The sequence below is a fragment of the Epinephelus lanceolatus genome, chromosome 23 (genome assembly GCF_041903045.1).
Source record: "Epinephelus lanceolatus isolate andai-2023 chromosome 23, ASM4190304v1, whole genome shotgun sequence".
NCBI classification, from domain to species: domain Eukaryota; kingdom Metazoa; phylum Chordata; class Actinopteri; order Perciformes; family Serranidae; genus Epinephelus; species Epinephelus lanceolatus.
In genome coordinates, this window is record NC_135756.1 from 36,729,221 (window position 1) to 36,752,885 (window position 23,665).

General features: G+C 42.5%; 1 protein-coding gene across 3 annotated transcripts in view; it reads left to right on the plus strand.

The window, feature by feature from the left end:
* The window catches only part of mkln1 (muskelin 1, intracellular mediator containing kelch motifs), a 100,373-nt gene that overhangs the window by 61,228 nt on the left and 15,480 nt on the right, over positions 1-23,665 (plus strand). For all 3 annotated transcript variants that reach the window (XM_033651842.2, XM_033651843.2, XM_078165292.1), the window contains 2 exons: positions 20,609-20,756; positions 22,380-22,494. In XM_033651842.2, coding sequence (XP_033507733.2) covers positions 20,609-20,756; positions 22,380-22,494 — 263 coding nt within the window. The remainder of the gene's footprint in view (positions 1-20,608; positions 20,757-22,379; positions 22,495-23,665) is intronic.

A 23,665-nucleotide genomic window follows, 5' to 3' on the forward strand; every position in this document is an offset into this window, starting at 1 on the left:
GTGATGACAGTATCATTCATTCTGGTGTATTGTTCGAGGTCCGTGACCCGACTTTTAAGGTAGGCAAGCCGCTTGTCCTTCTCCGCATTTTGCATACGGAGCACCTTCACCTCGTCAACCAGCACCAAGATGTTTTTCTGCTGCGTCCTCACAGCAGCAACTTCTTCCGAGAGGAAGTCAAGTGACTTTTTTATGTCATTGACCTCCTCCATGGTCAGGGTCAGGATTTTTTCCGGCCCCATATCGCTCCGTTTGAATCGGTGACAGCTGACGGCTTGATCAGCTGTTCACCGGCAGATCAGCTGTTACCTGGCAGCTATCCAACTCACCAGTACGCGACCTGCTTCTCCTCATTTCCTTTGAATTTGTCCGTATTCCAAATGCCAAATGTTTCAAGTCAGGGGTCGAACCAAAGATGCCAAAGTCAGCTAAAGTCCAGAATCCAAGATCGTAAGCCAAAAAGTCCAGAAAGTAGTCAAAAAGCCAATATCACAGCGGACAACTCACACAGCAAACTTTCTCACAGGAAGCAGGAAGTGCTAAAGAGGAGCAGTGGGGTATGTGCTGGTGTATTTTATGTCTAGGGACAAAACATTAAAGTCCCTTAAGCTTGTGTTAATGACAGACCTTATTTCAGGCATCTAACCAGAACCCATATGAAAAACCCATTGAGTTTAAGAAGAAGGAACCAGGAGTGCTAACATGCTAACTCATTCCTGGGGCACTTAATAGAGGTTTGTGAATGAAGCTTTGAATGTCTTTCATCTGATTTTAGGATGTCATCACCCTAAAAAATCAAAATCAAAAACCCTCAAACAAAATCCTCTATTTAAATGAAGCGGTTCATCTTATTAAATGAGTTACCCCCAATTTCCACCAGATGCGTGTTGGTTGCATCTGCGCTCCGGCACGGCAGCGGAACCGATAGGATTCAATTCTAGTCAATGTGTGTGTTTTCACCGGCTGCGGCTGTGCACAGAAACAAAATAAAACATCCGGTTAATTTTCAAAATAAAATACACAGTGTTCACGGCTGATCATATTTCCCTGCACTACACCTTGAAAACTACATAATGGGCAGAGGCAGGCCTGAAGTCAACAGGTCAGAGGTTTTCAGACGTCATTTCACCCTGTTGACACCATGGACGAGGAGATATTAATCATAGCGGTGCACCAAGATGTCTTCCAGCAGAGCTGCACCGCTCCGCACAGCAAACGCAGCCGGTGGATGTTGACAGATGGCGGAGCACGCAGTGGATAACCAGCGCTGCCGTTCCGCAACGGACACGCATCCAGTGGAATTCCGGCATTAGTCTTTTTTAATCAAATCAGCTCTCTTGGATGGACATGACTTGTCAGATTGGCCAACATAAATACATATAGGCTGCAGGCTATGCCCAGTTAGGGCATAAAATAATGATGACATAATAATCTCGCCCTTGAGGTCAACATCATGCTACGACGGAAATTGCAAGAAAACAAATCAGAACATTTCAATTTAAATTCTTTGCATTTTTTTCACTCTAATCTGAACAGTTCAGAGCAAAAGCTCAAAAAGCTATTCAGAGGCTGGGTGCTGTAACCTAGGTAACAGTGTCACAGACAAGCTTACTATAGATTGAAGCCATTCAATAAAAACATGTCGCAAATTTTTGAAATGATTACATATATCTCTTTTAAATAATTTTGACTTTTGAACTTCACAACGCTGTGGAGTTATTGAAAATGTTGGGATCACAGGAGTCAGAAACAATTCTACAGAGCCACCAGTGGAATCTAAAGCCCCTTTCCCACTGCACAAAAAAAAAACCACTGTCACCCGTTAATGTCTGGCTTTTGTCTTTCATGGGAAAGGTTACATTCGACATTCGCTCCCGGAGGAAATGACTCTGTAGTAGTCACGGATATTTAATGCTTCTGCTCCAATCGGCTCCAATGGGCAGCGATGGAAATTCAACACCCAGGTCGACATGCTAATTTTAGCTGCTTTGCCAGCAAGTTGCAATTATGTGCTGCCACAAATTACTGTGTGTCTCTGTCCAAGCAGCACTCAAAACATGGTTCCAAATTAGTCTGCACAGAGTTTGAAAGATAGACTAAATAAGTAAGAGATATAAAAAATTAACCACCATAACATTTTCACTGGCCTCCATGCTGGTTTCTTTTGTTTAATAACCTGTTTTCCTGCCTTTGAATGTGACACACCAGCTTAAAAAAAGCATCCTCTGAGCAAACACACCCACTGAAATCCTAAATGAGGGCATAGAACATCAAATATTTGATATGACCCTAAATCATAACCCAGGTTAGACAGTAAACACCTACTGTGTTATACTGATAATATTAGTGTAGTTTAGTCCTGCAACTGTGCAGAAATACCATTTCCAAACAGAATAAATAGACAAGGGTTTTCCACATATTTATTTATTTGTGGCTGTATTTGCCACCATATTATAGATTTTCTAGTTTTGGAGCATTTTTAGTGTTGTCCACAGCTACTACTACTACCTAATTTAGATGAAACTGGCTGCCTCTCTATGGAAAGCATGAACTCTGTGGTGGGTCTACCCTGTGTAATGGCAGCAACAGAAAGTTTGCTGTCAATCACCTCTGCAGCAGCTGCTCCTCTAATCCATAAATCTCATCAGCTCTGATTGATCTGATGACAAACTTATCAAAAGGACCCATGACTCAGACTCCGCAAACTGCTGCTATGGAAGAATAATAATACTCATTAAGAGATTAGCCTTTGCTGTGCTTACAGAGATGAACAAAACCCAAATGATTACAAGGGACACACACACACACACACACACACCCAAAAATAAATAAATAAATTGCAGATTCACTTGTAATGTGTTCCTATTGCTCTCATGGCAGGCTCCAGGATGTGAACTTCCTGTGCACAGATGGGTGTCAGTGTGAGACAAAGATTGTTTCAAAGCCACAGATTACTGAATCTGAATCAGTTTACTCTGCAGACACATGAAATGGAAAGAAATACAACTGCCATCAGTTCACACATTACTCACTAGGGCTGTAAATCATGTTTCATCATGGTAAATGGACCTGCATTTGTATAGCGCCTTTCTAGTCATCTAGTGACCACTCAAAGCGCTTTTTACACTACGAGTCACGTTCACCCATTCACACACACATTCATACGCTGGTGGCCGAGGCTACCATACAAGGTGCCACCTGCTACTCAGTTTTAACACACTCACACCGATGGAACAGCCATCAGGAGCAATTTGGGGTTCAGTATCTTGCTCAAGGATACTTCGAAATGCAGCCTGGAGGAGCCGGGGATCGAACCGCTAATCTTTTGATTGGTGGATGAGCTGCTCTACCCCTGAGCCATATATTGATTCTTTGGTCAAAGACACAATATTGATTCAATGTGATTCAGGGGCCTGTGATCAATATGACATGATATCATATGATCATTTAACAAAGTCTGTTACAGAAGAATCTATCACCCCTTTCTGTTTTACTTTTGGCCATTAAAAACAAAAACAACACAAAAATAATCGTAACCGGGGGCTTAGTGAATAGAGCAGGCGCCCCATGTACAAGGCTGTTGCCACAGCTGCCCGGTTTCGAGTCCAGCCCGTGGCCCTTTGCTGCATGTCACTCCCTCTCTCTCTCCCCCCTTTCACATTTGGCTATCCTGTCAATTAAAGGCTAAAATGCCCAGAAGAATATCTTAAAAAATAAATAGATAAAAAAAATAATCGTAACCAGTTATGTGCACTAAAGTTTACTTTAAACTGAATCCAGTTACACGGATAAAACAGCACATGGGATGAGTTAACCTTTGGGGCTTTCTGTCAGATATACCTTTCTGGAAGAAATCTTGTCATTTTAACCCAAACCATCATCTTTTACGTAAAACTTCAGGGTTATCTGGCTTAAAGCAAGGATGGATTAACAACAAGATCATTTAACAAAAGTATCAAATTCAGCTCAGTAACTGTCAAGGTTCATAGACAAAACAAGTGTTTTTTGCTCGTCACCTATTATTAGCCTAAGCACCTTTACATTGCATAAATTAGCCTAGCTGCTTTTCGTCTACTCGCAGCTTCACAAATTACATGTTTTGTAATTTATACTTTATCTTGCTCATCACTGGTTTAAGTCGCTGCATCTCCCGATAGAATAGAATAGGTTAATTTAAGCCTGCATGCATGGTTTTTGTCAGTCTGACAGTGTTAAAAGAGAGGAGAGTGAGAATCCTGACCAGGCAGGTAATGTTGTCATGCCATGTTTTATCTCATAATGGCATTGTCAACATATGGCATGCGCTTTGTCTGTTGACCTGTATTTTCTCCAAAATTGAAAATAGTTCCACTCTGCTGATTTATTCCCAAGTAAATAGTGTTATCTTCATCCTCTTTTTCTTGGCTGCTTGCCATCTGCCTGCCTGCCTGTTTGACAGTGACACAGAATTACAAAATAGAGGCATAACCTAAAGATGATGATATAGATTGATGTATTCACTTTACATCCGGCTCAAACACTAATGTTAGTAGAGTTTTATAACCACAAACTAGTTAAGTATTTTGATGTCACAGGAAGACACTGGCTTCCATGCACTGCCTTTGTAGAAAAACCAGATTGAAATAAATGCAGGGAAACTGCATTTCAAACATTAATGGAAAACTGGTATGTTATTGGAGTAGCCATTCTAGCGTGCGTTGGCCACTTGTTTGTTCTTGTGTGCACCTATTTTCAGTGCCATTACCTGACTCCTGTGGTAAAGGGTTTTTGGGTAGCTGCCCTGTAGCCTCATGGGTATTGTTTAAACTCAAACCTGCATCTCCATCAGACATTATAGTCAGGATAAACCATTCAGAGTTTGGTGGCCTCTGTGCAGATCCTCTGCTTCTGTCAAAGGAGATGTGGAAGATGCTTTGCTTACAAAGCTCTGGGAGCAGTAAGACACTTCGTGCCTGGACCCACAGATTAACTCAACTCTCAGCTCCACCTCAAACATAGTATAAAAAGACCTGTGTATGCCCACCGCTCACCTCTGTCCTGCCATAGCCAGACAGAGGGAATCTGGACATAGTGATATTACAACACTGGTGAAGCAAAGCAAGGAGGAACAGAATGTGTCTTGGCAGGAAGAAGCAGAAAGCACAAACTTTTCTCTCTCTCTCTCTCTCTATCTCTCTCACTCTCTCGCTCTGTCTTTCTCTGTCTCAGTAATCAGTCTCACAAATTGATGTATGCCATGGCTCAGCACCGCAGCAGCGTCTTGTCATGTCACTGTTTAAGAGCTGACCTGTAACCTCACACTATGTGTGGGGGACGTCTGTTTCTCAACCTGCTGTCTGTCTGTCTGATCTCAGCTGGGTGTTTTAGTCAGATGATATCAGAATAATTAATAAAAAGCTGTGTGCAGCACAGTGTAACATTTGAAGTTCACTTCCTTCTGATATAAAAATGAATGATATAAAAAAAGAATAAATTCTGATATTTTAAAGCCAATATCAGCCGATATCGATGACATGCTGATATTATTATACATCCCTAATAAAGACCTAGTTGGTAAGAAACCTTTAAAAACTGGTTCATCCAAATCCATTTCTATTGTTAGGATTAATCATAAAGAGAAAGATCCGTATCTTTGGTTAATTTGTGGCAGTACTATTTGGGTCGTTACAGAGTCAAATGTGTGAGAAGATTAGAGCTCTTTGCTTAAGAAACTTAAGAATGATCATTTTATTATTGATTTGGCAATGGCAGGTTAGTGCAGTGGAATGTGGATTCATATCTTTAGAACAAATGGCTAATAATGATTTTATAGCTCACTTTAGCAGACATCTTAGTGGCAACAAGACTGAGCTAGCAAAGCAGTTTGTGTTTATATGTTGGGATTTATTTAGTTTGGGAAACCCTACGATCTTTAGAAAGTATTAAGCTCATGTTAGCTGGTGGACTCAGAAACTGGGACTAGAAAACGGGTCTGTTGCTAGGTTGTTTCTGTGGTTCAGCCTACTTGCAGGAGTAGTAAACTAGGTGTCATTACATATAGAAGTCTACTGACGTGACTGATTCTTTTCCAGTTATTAGTCTGACCCTATATATTTCCATGGAAACAGAGACAACAGTCGCATAAAGTATTTTATTTTGCGGTGTTGGTAGCTTAGGAGATAGTGCCGGCGCCCCAAGTATAGAGGTGATGCCTCGCTGCAGCGGTTGCGAGTTCGACTCTGACTTGCAACCCATTGCTGCATGTCGTCGCCCCACTCTCTCTGTCTCCCCATTTCACACTGTCCTGTACATTAAAGGCAAAAAGCCCCCCAAAAAAATCTTTAAAAAAAAAAAAAAAAAGTATTTTATTTTGAGAGCTAATTGCCACTCAACATGAATACATTTTGATTGTATTTTGTTGGTAATAGTTGTATATTTGCAGTATTACACAAGAGGGCGTGCTTTAATGGCATTTATGGCACTTAAAGGGATAGTGTACCCAAAAATGAAAATTCAGCTATTATCTACTCACCCATATGCTGACGGAGGCCCTGGTGAAGTTTTAGAGTCCTCACATCCCTTGCGGAGATCGGCGGGGGGAGCGGCTAGCACACCTAATGGCTGACGGCACCCCAGAGCTACAGACTACAGTGAGGCTAAAAACAGAGTTCAAATGACGTTTTTCGAAACAACTTTTTATGTTGGGGCTCCAGGACACTTGGATCGCTACGGATGAGCATGCTGGAGATATTTTGTGGTTTCAATTTTGTGTTCTTGGACGTTAGTCTGGGGTGCCATCAGCCATTAGGTGTGCTAGCCGCTCCCCCTGCCGATCTCCGCAAGGGATGTGAGGACTCTAAAACTTCACCAGGGCCTCCGTCGGCATATGTATATATATCCCTTTAAGTGATGAGTATAGATCTCAGTGCAAGTGCCTCGGTCCTGACAATATCACTATTGTGCCACAAATGCTGTAAAGCACACCCTCTCATGCAATATTGCTTAAATACCTTGAAATAAATTGATTTTCAGTACCATTTTCAATACCATGGGGAAAAAACTGACAATTAGGGCATACAATTTTAAATTTTTATTCAAGGATTAATAAAACAAGGCCATGTCTGGTCAACAGCAACATCAGAAAACAGCAGAAGACTGTAGTAAAATCTGTCTTACTAACAATCAGAGAGAGTGTGATAGTGCACCTGGCACTGCTGTATTGATACCGCAAGAGTTGAGTATTGAAACTTTTTCAGATATTCAGAATTTATTTATCGATATATTGGTATTGTTATCTGTAGCACTAATTATAGGTTGACCTTAGTCTAACTTGCCGACCTTGAAACTGTTCTGATTGTATAGATCCTGGGGGGAAGATGTGTGTGAAGCATCTATGTTTTCACAGACATGGATGTAAACTGTAAGAGAAACTTGACTGGTTTGCAGAGACATAAAAACGAGAGGCAGTAATTCTATTTTTTTTTTTTTTAATTGGTTTTGTTTTGAATATCTGAAGATGCATTCAAATCATCAGACAAAGAAACACACTTTTTTTCCTCCATTGTTCATTATAATATATAAATTACAGATATTTTGATAGAGAATGTGTCTCGATATTGCCCAACAACAGGAGCACAATAAAAAGAGGCGGTCAGTGCTTCCATTAAACCAAACAGTAGGGATAGACTGATAGGTACCAAAATATCGATACTAGTGTTGGGATTCACTGGATCACAGATGATTTGTCATTTCTTTAAATCTAAACTGGACATGTGAAGGCTTCTCCTCTTGCCCTCTGAAATGGTAAGAGACCTCATTTTCTTTGTTCTTCAACAAAGGACAGTTATTTGACACCCATCTCCACAGGATGCCCTACCTCAGACCTCAGTGAGAGACAGGACAATTGGACAGTACTTTTACTGTGTCATGTGACTCTGTGATGTCACCAGGCAACTGTAAGAGAAGTGATGCTCTCTCACACAGTCTGCCCCTTGCTCTACCGACTTCTGTTCTTTTTCTCCTGGACCACAACTTGCCCCCGCACACAGAAGGTGTGAAACCTGACACCAGCTAAGATAGTGTGCCAAACACAAGGTTTGCAACTAACTGTCCAGCAACAAGGCGAACCAAGTTGAGTTCGCACCCCAACGTCTAACTCTGCAAGGACCCCGAGCGACTGGCTTCCTCGGATCTGCAACTTCAGAGCAAGGACACAGCAAAGACTGCTTCTGGAACCATAGCTCTTTCCAGACTTCCTCTGCTGGCTAACAAAAGCAGCACACCACAAAGCAACATAACAACTGGGCATAGCTTTATCACAGCTGTACAGGCTAAGCAAGATTGTTAAACTTTACCAATTGTGATATAATGCTGTTTATTGAGTCACTGGTGTAATTATTGCAGTTAGGTTATCAATTAGTTGGCTTCACCAAAGCTAAGTGATGTTGGTTTGCTGATGCTTTTCACAGACAGTCTTGCATGCAACTAAACATCCTCTGCACTAATCCAAACCCTTTGCAACACATATCACATTCACATAGATTCATTACACACAGACTGAAATATTTCAAGTGTTTATTTCTTTTCTATTTCTAATTTTCTGAGATACTGAATTTTGGGTTTTCATTAGCTGTCAGTTATAATCATCAAAATTAAAATAAACACTTGAAATATATCGGTCTGTGTATAATGAATCTATATAATATGAGTTTCACTTTATGAACCGAATTACTGAAATAAATCAACTTTTTGATTATATTCTAATTTATTGAGATGCACCTGTATATCGTGTATCACCATTCAACCTGAAAATACTGAGGTAAGAATTTTTGTCCATATCACTCAGCTCTAATCGATACTATAGATAGAAAATTGATCCTAGTGTCACTAGGATCAATACAAAAAAGGGATTAAATTCTCCCCTCTTTGTCATAGCTATTGGTATTTAAAGAGTAAAAACTGTTGGTGTAAACAACATTCTATTCTACAACAAAACTTATTTTAGCCACTTAACTACCTCGAGCACCTAGTAGCCAGTGGATAGAGTGGGCGACCGATGTACAAAAGCAACGTCCTTGCTGCAGTAGCTGTAGGTTCGATTCCAGCCTGCAGCCCATTGCTGCATGTCATCCCCTCTCTCTCTCTCCACCTCACACTAACACTGTCCTATCAATTAAAGGCAAAAAGTCAAAAAAATAATCTTAAATAAGCACAACCTAACAAAATCAGCATAATTTTAAGTATATGCTACAATGAGAGTATTTTCACTGTTTAACCTTTCTGTCAGACAGCCTGTTCCAAACGGAACAGTTGACAGGTTCAGTTCCCCATCTATGCTCTTGTCAAAGCTGCCACACACTGCCACATGGTCATTTTAGCTCTCTGAGCACAGGAGCTGCTGGTCTACCACTGCCTTACTCAGTAACTGTGTGCTATTGTGTGACTGGTGAATCAGAGCTAACCCTTTTAAATGCCAAAGTCACACAATAACAGAGACAAAATAACTGTTTGAGGCAGCAGTAGACCAGCAGGTCCTGTGTTCAGCAATGTTAAATCACTGTTTTTCTCAATGGAGTCTGGCTTTGAAGAGTGATAGAACAGCTTCATTTTTACTTTGGAAATCACTGTCTGACATTAAATTAAGCTTTGAAAATACTCCCAATATAGCGTACACTTAGAGCGGTATCGATTTTTTTTTTTTTTTTAGTTGGGACTTTTTTTAGGTGTTTAAAATACATTAGCCCATTTTCCAGAGAGATGGTGGAAGATGGCCGCGTGTGCACCTTTGGCTGTGTAGTGTCCGTGGAAATTTATAAATAGAAATATTGATCAAGTCTGACTGGAAGTAGTAAACTGGCTTGTAAAAGCCTGTACGTTTGTTGTGAGGAGTGAACTATTTCCATCTGAGTAAGATCATGGCAGATAACACGAGACAGCGTAGTCAAAAGTCGAAGGACGCCGAGTTTGAGGGCAGCGGCACTATGGTGTTAATGAATGAACTGAAGTCACTTAATGTGAAAATAGATGACATGCGAGACGCAATGGAAAAACATGTGGACAGTAAAATTGACAGTCTGCATGGTTTGGTGGAGAAGCTAATCTGAGAATCAAAATGCGTTGAAAAGGGAGTTGGAAAAGACAGCTAAAGAAATGGGTCTGAATTTGGAGCTGGAGGTGGGCATCCTGAGCTCCTGAATGGAGGCTGTTGAGCTGAAAATAGCCGAAAAAGCTACCCAGAGGAAATCATTTGATCGCTGATAATAGTGTTTCGTTAAGAACACTGTGTTTGACCACTTGTAGATAAAACATATGATGGAATTCTTTGTTTACGTTTTGAGCACCGGGGTTCACAATATTCCTTCATTATAATCACTTGGTATTTATCCCCGGAATCCTCAACGTGCAGTCGGAACGCTGATTTTTTTCTTTAGCCATTTATTGGCCCTGATATATTCCACCAATGTAGACTCTGTTTATGTGTGTGGTGATGTGAACAGTCGTATTGCAGATTTAAGAGATTACACTGTTGTAGAGGATATTCCTCCCAGAGTTGCACTGGACACGGTTGTAAATAAACACGGGGAGACATTTATTGAATTCCTAAAAGACTCTAAATGTTGTGTGCTTAACGGGAGGCTGAACCCAGAAAATGATAATTTCACCTCGATATCAGTAAAAGGTAAAGCTGTTGTAGATTATATTGTAACACCTCACGTTGACCTAAAAACCTGCCTTGAATTTAGTGTTCACACACCCTCTGATCTGCTCAAAAGAGTTGGTTATGAAGGTATTCATTTGATTGACGACCACAGTAGACTTCCTGGCCACTCAGTGCTCTGTTTACGGTTTCAAATAGGAGAATTGTTTAATAATGATAAATGTTTAGACTCTCAGGGGCAAGTGATGAGACGAAGTAGGAATTTTCCTGTTAATTATCTTGCCTCCGAAATGTCCAGTAAGGCTCTCATTGAGGTTATAGATAAGTTGGAATATGGCCAAAAAACTCAGGATAATGTCGACCAGTGTTATGATCGTCTGTGATTTTCTCCATAGGACAATGGATAAATATGGTGCAGTAAAAAAAAAAATGTAAAGAAGAAGTTTTTCAGAACAAAGCGACCATACTGGAATAACGAATTAAATGAGTTGTGGCTTAATTTGCGCTCTGCAGAGAAAATATTTCTTAAATGTAAGGATCAGGGTAAGAGGAGGGATTTAAAAAAGTGCATTTAAATGTTGTCAACTTGATTTTGATAGAAGACTTAGGTTCTTCAAGAGGCGTTTTAGGAGAGGGCAAACTCTCCAGCTAGAACAACTGCAAAATACCAATCCAATGTTCAACTGCCAGAGGATAGGCTGACCAAAAAGATTTTAACTGGGATAGAACTCATAATCCTTGGGCAAAAGAAGTTTCTGTATTATTTTCGTTTTCTGATTTGAATTATATATTTAGGAACAATCTGCAGTGTAATATAAACATAGTGAAAGAAAAACTAATTAAGATTCACAATGAACAATGGAAAGATGAGATCTGGTCCAAACCAAAGCTCAGAAACTATGTTCACATCAAAGTTGGGTTCCATACAGAACATTATGTAACTTTTAATTTGAAGAGGGGACAGATGTCCCTTTGTGCCCACTTGAGAACTGGTACCCTTCCTCTGGCAATTGAAGTGGGCAGATATAAAGGTATCCCAGAGGAGCAACGTTTATGTGTTCTGTGTGATCTTGATGTTGTTGAAGATGAATATCACTTTCTGTTTCATTGCCCTTTATACTGTGATTTAAGAAACCACCTGTTAGAAAAAATTCAGTGGAAAAATCCAGATTTATTTTGGTTGTCCGAAGGTGAGATGTTGCATTGGCTTTTTGATGAGGAGACCTTTGCTGTAGGGCTGGGCGATAAATCGATTTTATCGATTAATTCTAATTTGTAGTTTAGGCTGATTTGTTTTAATGAAAATCGAGTTTCTATTTAAAATCCACCACCGCCGCTCCACGCTGGGCTCCCGTAGTTCAGAGTGGGCTCACCCCACCCCCGTGCGCTTGATACACAAACAACATGGCAGCGAGCGCTGAAGAACTCGTTCGTTCGTCAGCGCTTTTGTGTGCTCACCTGTGGCCCTGTCCAAATACCCACATTTGCGCCCTTGTGCCCCTTAATTGCGCAGTCCCGCTAAGGGGCGCAAGTGCGTAGGGTGTCCAAATTGTCTTCTGTTGTTATCAAGGGGTGCAAACCTGCGCTCTTAATGCACCTCTTCCGAAAATGCGCATCAGACCTCACTTCGCTGAAGGATTTTACCCAGAATCCTCCGTAGTGTCGTGACGCCGTAACACTGCACAGCTGGCCGGTACAACTCACCATCTTCAAACGGTAACTGACGTGTCCGCGAGCCGTTAACTCCGACTGGCAACAACCGTTAGAGGAACATAACGTCTAACAACACGCTGTGTGGACTTAATAATACATGACAGGGCGTTAATAATGAAATAATATACAGTTTACAGTTGACTGGAGGTTTGTATGACAGTCCACATCACTTTACAGTTTTGATTGTGTCTTTAATTATTATTATTTTATTACCATATGTCTTTATAGTTTATTTTATATCACAATTTACCACAATTTATCCAAGCAAAAAACGTTTTAATAGTAATAACGGTAATCTAGGCTACGTTAACGGTAAAGTAAAAAAAGATGTTACAGCTAATATACACAGTATTAACAGGTAAATTCAAGAGTAAAATTTAATTTAATTTACCTGTTGGTTGGGCATCAGCATCAATACTTGGATCTGATGTAGATGCCGCCTTCTCCTGCGGCTCCTAATCCTCCACATCATTCGCTGATTGTATCTATTTATCATTTGCAGCAGCAGTGCTGCGAACGTTATTTCCTCTAACGCCATGTTTCGTCTCCTAGGAGACGGACCAGCTGGACCCAAACGGAAGTGACGTGTACGCAACTGTCCCAATTCTCCTTTTTAAACAGCATCGATCCCTTGCGCACTTACACCCCTAACTGCACTTTTGGCAAGAGCACTTCAGGGAAGACCTCAGGGCGCAAGTGCGGGTATTTGGACAGGGCCTTTGTCTGTGTCTGTGTGCTCACCTGTGTCTGTGTGTGTGTGTGCGCATCAGGGCAGAACTCCGCTGTGCGCGACACAGAGAGCAGAGGAGGATTTTAGACGCGCACCGTGTAGGGACATAAATGACATGCCGCTGTGTAAATAAGATAAATAAGTGTTACCAACGCCAAGCTGGCAGACCCCTGAACCGTAGTAAAGGGACCTCCGAAGACCATTACCTCCTTTAGCTTGTGTTAGCTCGTTGTGGCAACAACACATAAACAACGGGACTTCGTCTGCGTTGAAGAACGGCACTTTATTTTCAGCACTGCAGGGATGATGCACGGCCTCTGTCATCAGTGTCTGACTTTTACATAGAGGGAAATAACTCAAAAACAGCATGCAGAACTGCGTAGGCTTCTTCACTGTGGCTGCTTGATGTAAACAACATAGTACATGCCTCACTTTCTTCCTGTTGCGCATCCGTCTGATGTCACACACCACACCCAGCACGCTAACGTCTCATACCTCCTACATCAGCTACACACATACACAGCTCCACACACACACACACACACACACACACACACAAGCCACACACATCAGGCTCAGCCTGTAACATAAGGCTATTTAGTTTGTTTAATAGAAGGACAAGGTATAGACTTGTTCTATAGGAAAGGTAACCTTATATGACTTCTGTTGTGATCCAGTATAATGGTAGGGGAAACACAGCCGTATGATAAGAAAGGGGTCCGGTGGAAAGCGATCACAGATGCAGTCGCCATGTATATTGCAAGAGATGTGGTGCCCATATATAGGCTACCGTGGAAAAGCCGGGGTTTATTCACATGCTGAAAGTTTTGGACCCCAGGTATGTGCTACCAGGCCGCAAATATTTTTTTTTTTTTTTAACTAGGAGGGGAAAAATCGATTTAAATCGTGAATCGGATTTGTTGTGAAAAAATCAGAGATTTTTTTTTTTTTTAGGCCATATCGCCCAGCCCTACTTTGCTGTGGCAAGATTTATAGAAAATGCTTGGCACTTAAGACCGAGAACGTTGTACCCAACATAATAAGATGTTTCTGTTATGGAATTTGGCTGTTCTGAAATGTTTGCTTTTCCTTTTGTGGACTTTTTGTTATTGATCTGTCATGTGGCCATCCAGGCTGTTGTTCTGTTTAGTGTCTTGTAAGCCCATATGGGCTGGGCACCACTTGGTGCACGACACTTAAATAAATAAAATAAATAAAATCAATCAATCAATCAAATCAATCCACTAACATTTCCAGGAACTTTTATTACCAGGAATTTGTTTACCTGGGGAAAAGAATTCCTGGTAATCTGTGTGGTTTGTGTTTCCACCACACCTCAAAGTTCCGGATAATTTATTCAAATTAGCGTGATGACGTAGGTGATTCGGCGTGTGCCCTGTATTTGGCTGGTTACGTGCTGGTAAAGAGTTGGAGCTGTTTGTCTCAGCCAGCAGCTAAGTTTAAAAGTATTTTAATATAAGTGTCAAACTAAGTTTGTCTACATACAGACAGCTGTCATTTGAGCATATTAGGAACAATTCACTATCAGCTGAACTAGCGTGCTGTCCTTGTGTAAGACATACCGTTAGTGTCGGTGGATGAGAGACTGGACGGAGCGTATTGGATATCGCTGTCTACATGTTTACATGTTCTGCTGAACACATGTATTGATAAAGTATTGGCTTTTTACTCTCTAAGGTTTAATGTCACTTAAAGTAATGAGTCTAGCTGCGGTCAGCTTGAGTCATTTTTGAGTTATCTTCACTTTGTTCTCACCGCTCGGCTGTTCACTCATTAACACGTCGCGTCGGTGTGTGTGTGTGTAGAGGAGGTCAGTACCGGCACAAAAGAACCGATAAACGTTAGCGCTTATCAATACTACGGTCTTTAATAATTTAGCTCCAGGGCTAATTTAGTACCGGGTTTTGGTACCCATCCATAATCAAAACAGAAATGAAGTGAAGCCTGTAGAGATGGAAAAAAATGTTTTCAGCGGCTGCCCGTACCAGCAAGTGCAGAACACTGCAAGTGTGTGCTCCACCAATCAGTGTTCTTTGGCAAACAGCCCCGCCCCTCAAGAATTCTAGGTAATCTGAAAAGTCCTACCCCCCTACTAGGTACTTTTTCCAGGGTAAATTTGGGGGTGAGGGAAAGTTTTTTTACCCAGGTAATTTCGATGGAAACGCGCAGAGGTTTTTCAAAATGCTGGGTAATTGATAAAAGTTCCTGTGGTGGAAAAGGGGCTAATGTTGCCGACCTCTCCACAGCAGTAGATTGCTTAGCTTCCATGTCAGACTCCAGCCTGCTTCTCCAAACTGGGGCTGAGCTGACTGACATCGACTGTATGTGATCACTGGCTATGGTTAAGTACCTCATACAACCCTTCTTTAAGAAATCTGAACAATTCCTTTAATGCTGAGTTAGTGGAGCACTGAGCTGCTTGCTGCTTATTATGAATTTTATGCTTGTTCTTGTGCTTCCTCTGTGTAAACAATTCATGGGGAAATAATAAATTATTAATTACTTTGGTTTGACTGCTGAAATCTTTAACATGTTAGTACTGTGCAGTACAGTGGTACAACATTTATTGGGGATAAGATGAGGCAGAACTAGTTATAAGGTCTCTACTAAGCAGATGTATGACTGAGCCCAGCTGTGTGGTTTTACATAACAGACAATCTGACTGAGTTTAATTGTATAGAAACACATCAGTACAGCAATATTGAACAAAATAATTGCAGTATGAGCCCTGCATATAAACATCCACTGTTTACATTTGATCCGTCATCTGATTGAGGCTTTCATTTCAGAATGCTGGGATTGCTCTAATTGTGAGGGAACTGATTCCCCACCATGTCATGTTTGGGGCCGTGCTCCACCCACAGCAGCTCTCAGGCCTGCTGTAATCACCGGAGAACAACAGTGTGTGTCGGCGTTTTCCTTTCACACTGGGCTCAATTTGCATGCTGTTCGCTCTGTCTTTGCAGGGCCTTGTTGCCATGGCACCGTGTTGCCATGTTATCAAGTAGTTTGCTTTAGATTTACTTTATGAAACTTTTTAATTTGGGGAAAAGAATGTTTTATTATTAATGGAGCTTGTCAGACTGATGGCTGTATTCAAGCCCCTTTGCCAGATTTTCTTGTGACTGTTGGGCCGTTTTGCCGGCAAGCTGCGAGCGTTTAGACACACTGAGCCGGATTGGCGACTTGATCCGAGGTGCCCAATTTTCTGCCTCGTAGGGTAGTCATATTGGCAGAACCCTTTTAGTTTAAAAAGACGGAGGCGGCCTTCCGCAACGGGAGGGGCTGTTGAAGACTTGTGGGAGGAGCTGTTGATGACACCGCAAGTGCGACCTACTGGCAGTGGATAAACAGGAAACAGCTGATAGCAGGAATTAGGGAGGGAAATGCAAACCTGACAGATACCATTAACTGTCAGATGACAGGAGCAGTGAAGAACGGGCCGACTTACAAGAGAATCGCCGAAGGACTTCCCTACCATTTCACTGTTTACGTCACACGCTGAACTACACGTTTTGTTACTTGCTCACGCCCCCCCATTGCCCCGAAAAAGGCGCATTCTGTATAAACAAAAGTAGGTAGGCGGCATTTTGCTGCACTCCCCGATTTAGTTTTTATACTGCCAATTAGGGGTGTGCCATCCAAGGTACCTCACGATTCGATTCGATTATTGATTCAGGGTGCTACGATTCTGCGATTCTGTGATTATAACAACTGGTGATGCGATTACGATTCAGGGTGCTACGATTCTGCAATTATCAATGCTTTTTTTCCCATACAGGATTGATTTTTTTCTCAATCAGTGGCTCCTTCTTACTTTTAATACAATGTACATTTGTAAATATCAATTAAATCAAGTAAATAAAATATTTACTTCCACCATCTTTTATTTACAAATGGAAACACATTTTCCAGGGAAATAAAGTCCACTCTTCAAAAATTAATAAGACTTTCAGTCTGGAAAGCTTAAAGTGATAGTTCGGGTTTTTGGACATGAAGTTGTGTGAAACGCTGACCATCTGTAGCTCTGCTGTGACGGTGTCACTACTCTCAACGAGCCTCCTGCTCTGAGAAATCGCCCGTAGCTTACCGGAGAAAAAGTAGTTCTGAAGATGTACGGGGGACACGTAACCAAAAGGTTTTAAACTACAAAAAACTATGCATGTGTTTTGTTAGACTATTTTAAATAATTTTAAAACATCCCTGCATTACGTCAGACCTTGCTATCAATTGGGACTATTTTCTGGCCAGTATCACTCCGCTGTGCAGGCCCGCAAGACAGCACGGCAACAGAAATCAATAAGACAGTTCATCACCACACCGTGCAGGTGCACAGGATAGCAACGGCTAACGAAAACTTCATCAGCTGTTTCCAACAGAGAACCAGTAGGCTATTAGTGAGGAAATAGGAGTGAGGTGCGCAGGATAGCAACGGCTAACGAAAACTTCATCGGCTGTTTCCAACAGAGAACCCGTAGGCTATTATTAGTGAGGAAAAAGATGTACTAGCCCTATATATATCTGCTACTACAGTGCAAACACCGGCTCAGGCTCACGACACACCGTCATCAGCTGCTGTAGGTAAACAGAGGAATACCAAAATGGTGCGAACTTGTGATTTCCACAGCTGTGGGAATAAAAACATCGCCGGCTCCCAATTCCATCGGTTTCCTGTTACAGATGTAACCCGTAGGCAACTTTGGCTTGTGTCAATTGGGATGAACCTCGCTACCAAGCCGGCGAGGGTGAAGCAACTGCACGTATGTCAAGCTCACTTTAGCTGCCCACAGATCCCAACGGACTGAGAAAACGCAATTTCTGCACTGCTGTGCCCAAAGGGAGATATATTACCTAATACCAGTCTATATAACGATGTCTGTAACTGATTGTCTGTAAAACAAAATGTTTGATTGAACTAATAGCCTGTTGTGTTGTGGAGAGTAGCTACATTATTCGCGGCCTCGTTTTACCGTAGGCATTTAGTTTATTATATTAGGCGAACTGCTAAATCCATGACATGAGTAATCAGTCACATAGAAATGTGAATTCATATGTGATTACGACCAGTCTCTGCTTTGTTCTGGTGGTGGGTTAGCCAAAGTTGCCTACGGGTTACATCTGTAACAGGAAACTGATGGAATTGGGAGCCGGCGATGTTTTTATTTCCACAGCTGGGGAAATCACAGGTTCGCACCATTTTGGTATTCTGTTTACCTACAGCAGCTGACGACGGTGTGTCGTGAGCCTGAGCCGGTGTTTGCGCTGTAGTAGTAGGTATATATAGGGCTAGTACATCTTTTTCCTCACTAATAATAGCCTACGGGTTCTCTGTTGGAAACAGCCGATGAAGTTTTCGTTAGCCGTTGCTATCCTGCGCACCTGCACGGCGTGGTGATGAACTGTCTTATTGATTTCTGTTGCCGTGCTGTCTTGCGGGCCTGCACGGCGGAGTGATACTGGCCAGAAAATAGTCCCAATTGATAGCATTACGTCAGACCTTGCTATCAGTAGTCCCAATTGATAGCAAGGTCTGACGTAATGCAGGGATGTTTTAAAATTATTGAAATAGTCTATCAAAACACATGTATAGTTTTTTGTAGCTTAAAACCTTTTAGTTACGTGTCCCCCGTACATCTTCAGAACTACTTTTTCTCCGGTAAGCTACGGGCGATTTCTCAGAGCAGGAGGCTCGTTGAGAGTAGTGACACCATCACATCAGAGCTACAGATGGTCAGCGTTTCACACAACTTCATGTCCAAAAACCTGAACTATCCCTTTAATTTTCTGGCTGGCGAAGATGAGTAACTGCACAATGTGCACACACATAGACCTTCTGTACAGGTAACACATACACACACATAGACCTTCTGTACAGATAACACACATGCATTCTCTCTCACTCTCTCTCTCTCTCTCTCTCTCTCTTGTTTAGAGTGGGTAATTTTTTTTCATGTAAACGTGTACACAGGTTTCACTGCTGGGTGGTGCTATTGCATAATACCAGTAAAGCCTCACTTGTCCAAAATACCAACCGAACGGGCCATTTAACCAATGCGGCATTTTAATAGAATGGAGCATGTAGGCTACTGACCTGTTGCCAAACCCGGTCTCACAACATTTCTTGTCATAGTCACAGTTGTTACCGGCCAGCCCTTTGCTTTAAGACGGTGGCCGTGTGGGTGTGATGTAGTAGATGTTGTGGGAAGTAAAGCGGTGTATAGAGTATGCGGACGGGAATGCACCGTGAAAATAGTACTGTTCATGCTACGGGTGGTTGCAGTCTGTTTACAGTCTGTTTAGTGTTTAGATAGGCTCCAGTTACAGCATAGTCTCTGTGAGAAGGCCCTGCGTTATGTTATGTTATGTTTTCCTGCTGTAGAGGAGAAATAAATGTGCTTCTGCACGGACGTCAGTTCTGTATCCTCATTCTTCAAGCAGAGTTGGTCCGGACTCCTAGAGCTAGTTACCAGCAACGAGCCAAGTTGTAAAGATAATCTACAGAAAACCAGTGTCTCCCCACTATGGTTTGGAACGCCAGACTGGAAAAGGTAACACAGCCTATCACAGTTAGTCAACAATTAGAAATTACAAAAAAAACTTTTTTGTGTACTAATGTTTCATAACTGTTTATGATCTCAGGACTCACCCGTAACACATACACACACACACACACACAAATTGAAATGTTTCCATACACTGGCTTGTAATCCCGGAGGCGAGTGAATTGCTCTTTCCTTGCTCTTTCCATCGCGTTCATCATTTGAGTCTCCCCTGTGCTTGTGGTGGTCCGCTTACTGGCTAAATTGTTCGGTTGGCAGCGCGTGCTACTTTCTTTTGTTCTGGGCGTTGCAGCTGTGTTGCATTCAGTAATTAAAGAATCAACGTTAATGAATCGATGCAGAATTGTCACGTGTCGCATCGCAATGCATCGCAGAATCGATGAATTCCGCACACCCCTACTGCCAGTGCTGAAAGAAGACTGATTGGGCTTTCCTGCAAATTTGCACAATTCCTGTTTAAAAAGGGCTTCAGCTTCCCCCACTCCCCCATGCTAATAAGAACCACTGACCTGGATATCCTTTGAACATCATCGTGTTCTTCCATCCATCCCATTCTTGTGAACGTACTATCTTAGGAACGCGTTGAGAGAATTTCTTCAAATTTGGCACAAATGCACAACTTTGAGTCAAGGATGAACTGGTTAGACTTTGGTGTCAAAGGTCACGATCATGGTAACCTTGTCTGTCTCATTCTTGTGAATATAATATCTCAAAAATACCTAAAGGGAATTTTTTCAAATTTGGCACAAACGTCAACTTGGACCCAAGGATGCACAATTTACATTTTGGTGGTCTCGGTCACTGTGACCTTGCCTCTGTCTAATTCCTGTGGATGCAATATCTTCAGAAAGCCTTGAGGGAATTTCCTCAAATTTGGCACAGATCTTCTTGAATTCAAGAATAAACTGAATGCTAGATTTTTGGTTGTTGCTGTTTTTCCCACCACAGTGCCAATGACGGGCTTCACCCAGAGAGCCACCATCGACCCCGAGCTCAATGAGATCCACGTCCTGTCAGGCCTCAGCAAAGATAAGGACAAACGCGAAGAGAACGTCCGCAACTCCTTCTGGATCTACGACATTGCCCGCAACAACTGGTAATAGAGAGGATGAAAGATAAACACACTCACAAACACACTCTGTGCAGCAAGAGAGGTTCCTGTGATTGTCACCACAATGACGGGAAGAGAACGCAGTCACACATACGCTCAGGAAATACTTTCACACACAGCAGCTCTTTGTAGCCAAGATGTTCACCACAGCAGCTAACGGAGAGCATGCACGCAAACAACACACACTCTCTCACTCATCAACATTGCTATACAAATAGTAACACAGCAAAGAGTCACATTTCTGAGCAATTCCTGGCCTCTTCACACAATCCCTCTGCTCACCAGCAAGGAACAGCATGTTCCTAGCGTACATCTGAATGTGTGTGCGCATGTCATGTTTGGATCAGTGATTAAGAAAGAACAGGCTGCAGCCCTCACTGTTCCTGCACATTGATTTCTGTAGATGTTTTTGTTGATAACATTGATGAAACCATGTCATCCGATATTTCATGGAGTATTCATTCAGGCTCCTACACAGACACACGCGACGCGAGTTGACAAACCCCCTCCTCACCATGCTGGCTGTGTTTACAACGTAGGACTGTTTGGGGCAGGTATAAATCGAAACAAACCAATCACGTCTTGTCTTTTGACAACTGAGAAGTGGCTCAACCTCACACACCTCATCCCTCTCCTCGCATCACTGCGTCGCTGACAGCTGTTAGCAGCTGTTAGCTCCGCCGCTACTACCCCGGCACTACTGCAGCATAACAAAGTCCCACTCTTTGAGCATAATGCATGATCATGCATATGCAGCATCACGGGAGACGAAATCCTCGTCGCCAAGAAAGCGCATAAGGGAATCAAAAAGGCAACGTGACCGGCGAATTCAAAAAACGAGGGTCAGCATCGGGGTAGCCTTTCCCAGCTGGAGGAGAGGAGAGAGGAGGTGTGTGAGGTTGAGCCACTTGTCGCTGTTAGCCGCTGTTAGCTGTCAGGGCGCAGTGATGCGAGGAGAGGGATGAGGTGTGTGAGGTTGAGCCACTTGTCGCTGTTAGCCACACTTTGCGCTGGCCTGTGATTACATTACCTTTCTCCTTCAGCCGCTCTCTCCAGCTGGGGAAGGCTACCCCGATGTTGACCCTCGTTTTTTTTAATTCGCCGGTCATGTTGCCTTATTGATTTGCGCTTTCTTGGCGACAAGGATTCCGTCTCCCGTGATGCTGCACATGCATGATTCTGCATTATGCTCAAAGAGTGGGACTTTGTTATGCTGCAGTAGTGCTGGGGTAGCAGCGAAGTGCCTCTTGCTCCCCTCCTTTGGCTTCTCAGTCTCACAGCGATGGCCTGGCTCTCAACGAAAATGCCAAACCCTTGCTGGCGGATGTATTCTCAAGATGGCGAAACGCCCTGGCCCGCACAATGTACAAACAAATCCGAAATTCTCCTTATATGAGAATAAGTCAGATTAGTGGTGGAGGTAATAATACACCAATGATGATTTATTTATGAATGCAGACATCGATTTTTGCCAATAAACAACTGAAAATGTTACACAATGTCCCTTTAAGTTTTTTTGGTCACTAATGTCAATTTGCTTCCTCCTCTTTATTTGTGTGTGTGTGTGTGTGTGTGTGTGTGTGTGTGTGTGTGTTCGTTCCTGCTCAGGTCATGTGTGTATAAGAATGATCAGGCAGTGAAAGAAAACCCAAGCAAGGCTCTGCAGGAGGAGGAGCCGTGTCCACGCTTCGCACACCAGCTGGTCTACGATGAGATGCACAAGGTAACACACACACAGCTCACCCCTAATACACACACACACACACACACACACACACACACACACACAAATCGAAATGTTTCCATACACTGGCTTGTAATCCCGGAGGCAAGTGAATTGCTCTTTCCTTGCTCTTTCCATCGCGGTCATCATTTGAGTCTCCCCTATGCTTGTGGTGGTCCGCTTACTGGCTAAATTGTTCGGGTGGCAGCGTGTGCTACTTTCTTTTGTTCCAGCTGGGACACACACATTCTGATTTAGTACAATATCACACCAATAGTAACACTCCAGAACACTTTTTGAAGGCAACTATAACTCTGCTTTCCTCAAAATATGTATTCATGCAGCATCTATTTAACATGTCTCCTCAGGAGCTGTGGCTCACTGTTGGAGACAGATTTCCAGTGTCTGAATAAAATCACGTTTGTTTTACATCAGTTGGGGCGCACTCCCATGATCTCAGTTGTTTGGCTGTTTGGTCATTGTTACGACATCTATTGCACGTCTGTCCGTAGCTGTTGTCGGATGAACTCAGCTAAATTTTAAAAATCTAATTCATGGTGAAGGGTCATGCATTTTCCACCAGTCACTTTGAAAAGCTCAAGGAAAAATATTTGTGGCTACAGGGGGGATCAAAATAAAATAAATAAATAAAATAAAAATCAACCAGCCACCCTCCTCCTCTGATAAGTTAAGAACAGTCCCTTCAGTGCGGTAAGGTTTGTGGACCATTACCTGCCACAAAGTTTTTCTCCTCTGACACATCACATACCTGTGTGCCGCCACAGCTCGGCCGTTCAGGTACTTCTGGGCAGTCAGGACACCAACGAAGAGGAAATTATTGGACCTGGAGCCGGGCTTCTCGGTTGCCAGTAAACCATTATCTTGTGGTGGCCATAGTGCTTCGCCGTATTCCTGTCTGTGACCCCCCTTCAACCCACAACCGGCAGGATTTGCCTTTCGTTTCTGCTGCTGGTCCTGAATGATTTTTTTTTCTTTTTTTTTAAAGATTTTTTTGGGGGGCCTTTTTAGCCTTTAATGTATAGGACAGACGAGCGTGAAGGGGGGAGAGAGAGAGAGGGAGTGACATGCAGCAAAGGGCCACAGGCCGGAGTCGAACCCAGGCCGCCGCTGCAACAGCCTTGTACATGGGGCGCCTGCTCTACCACTAAGC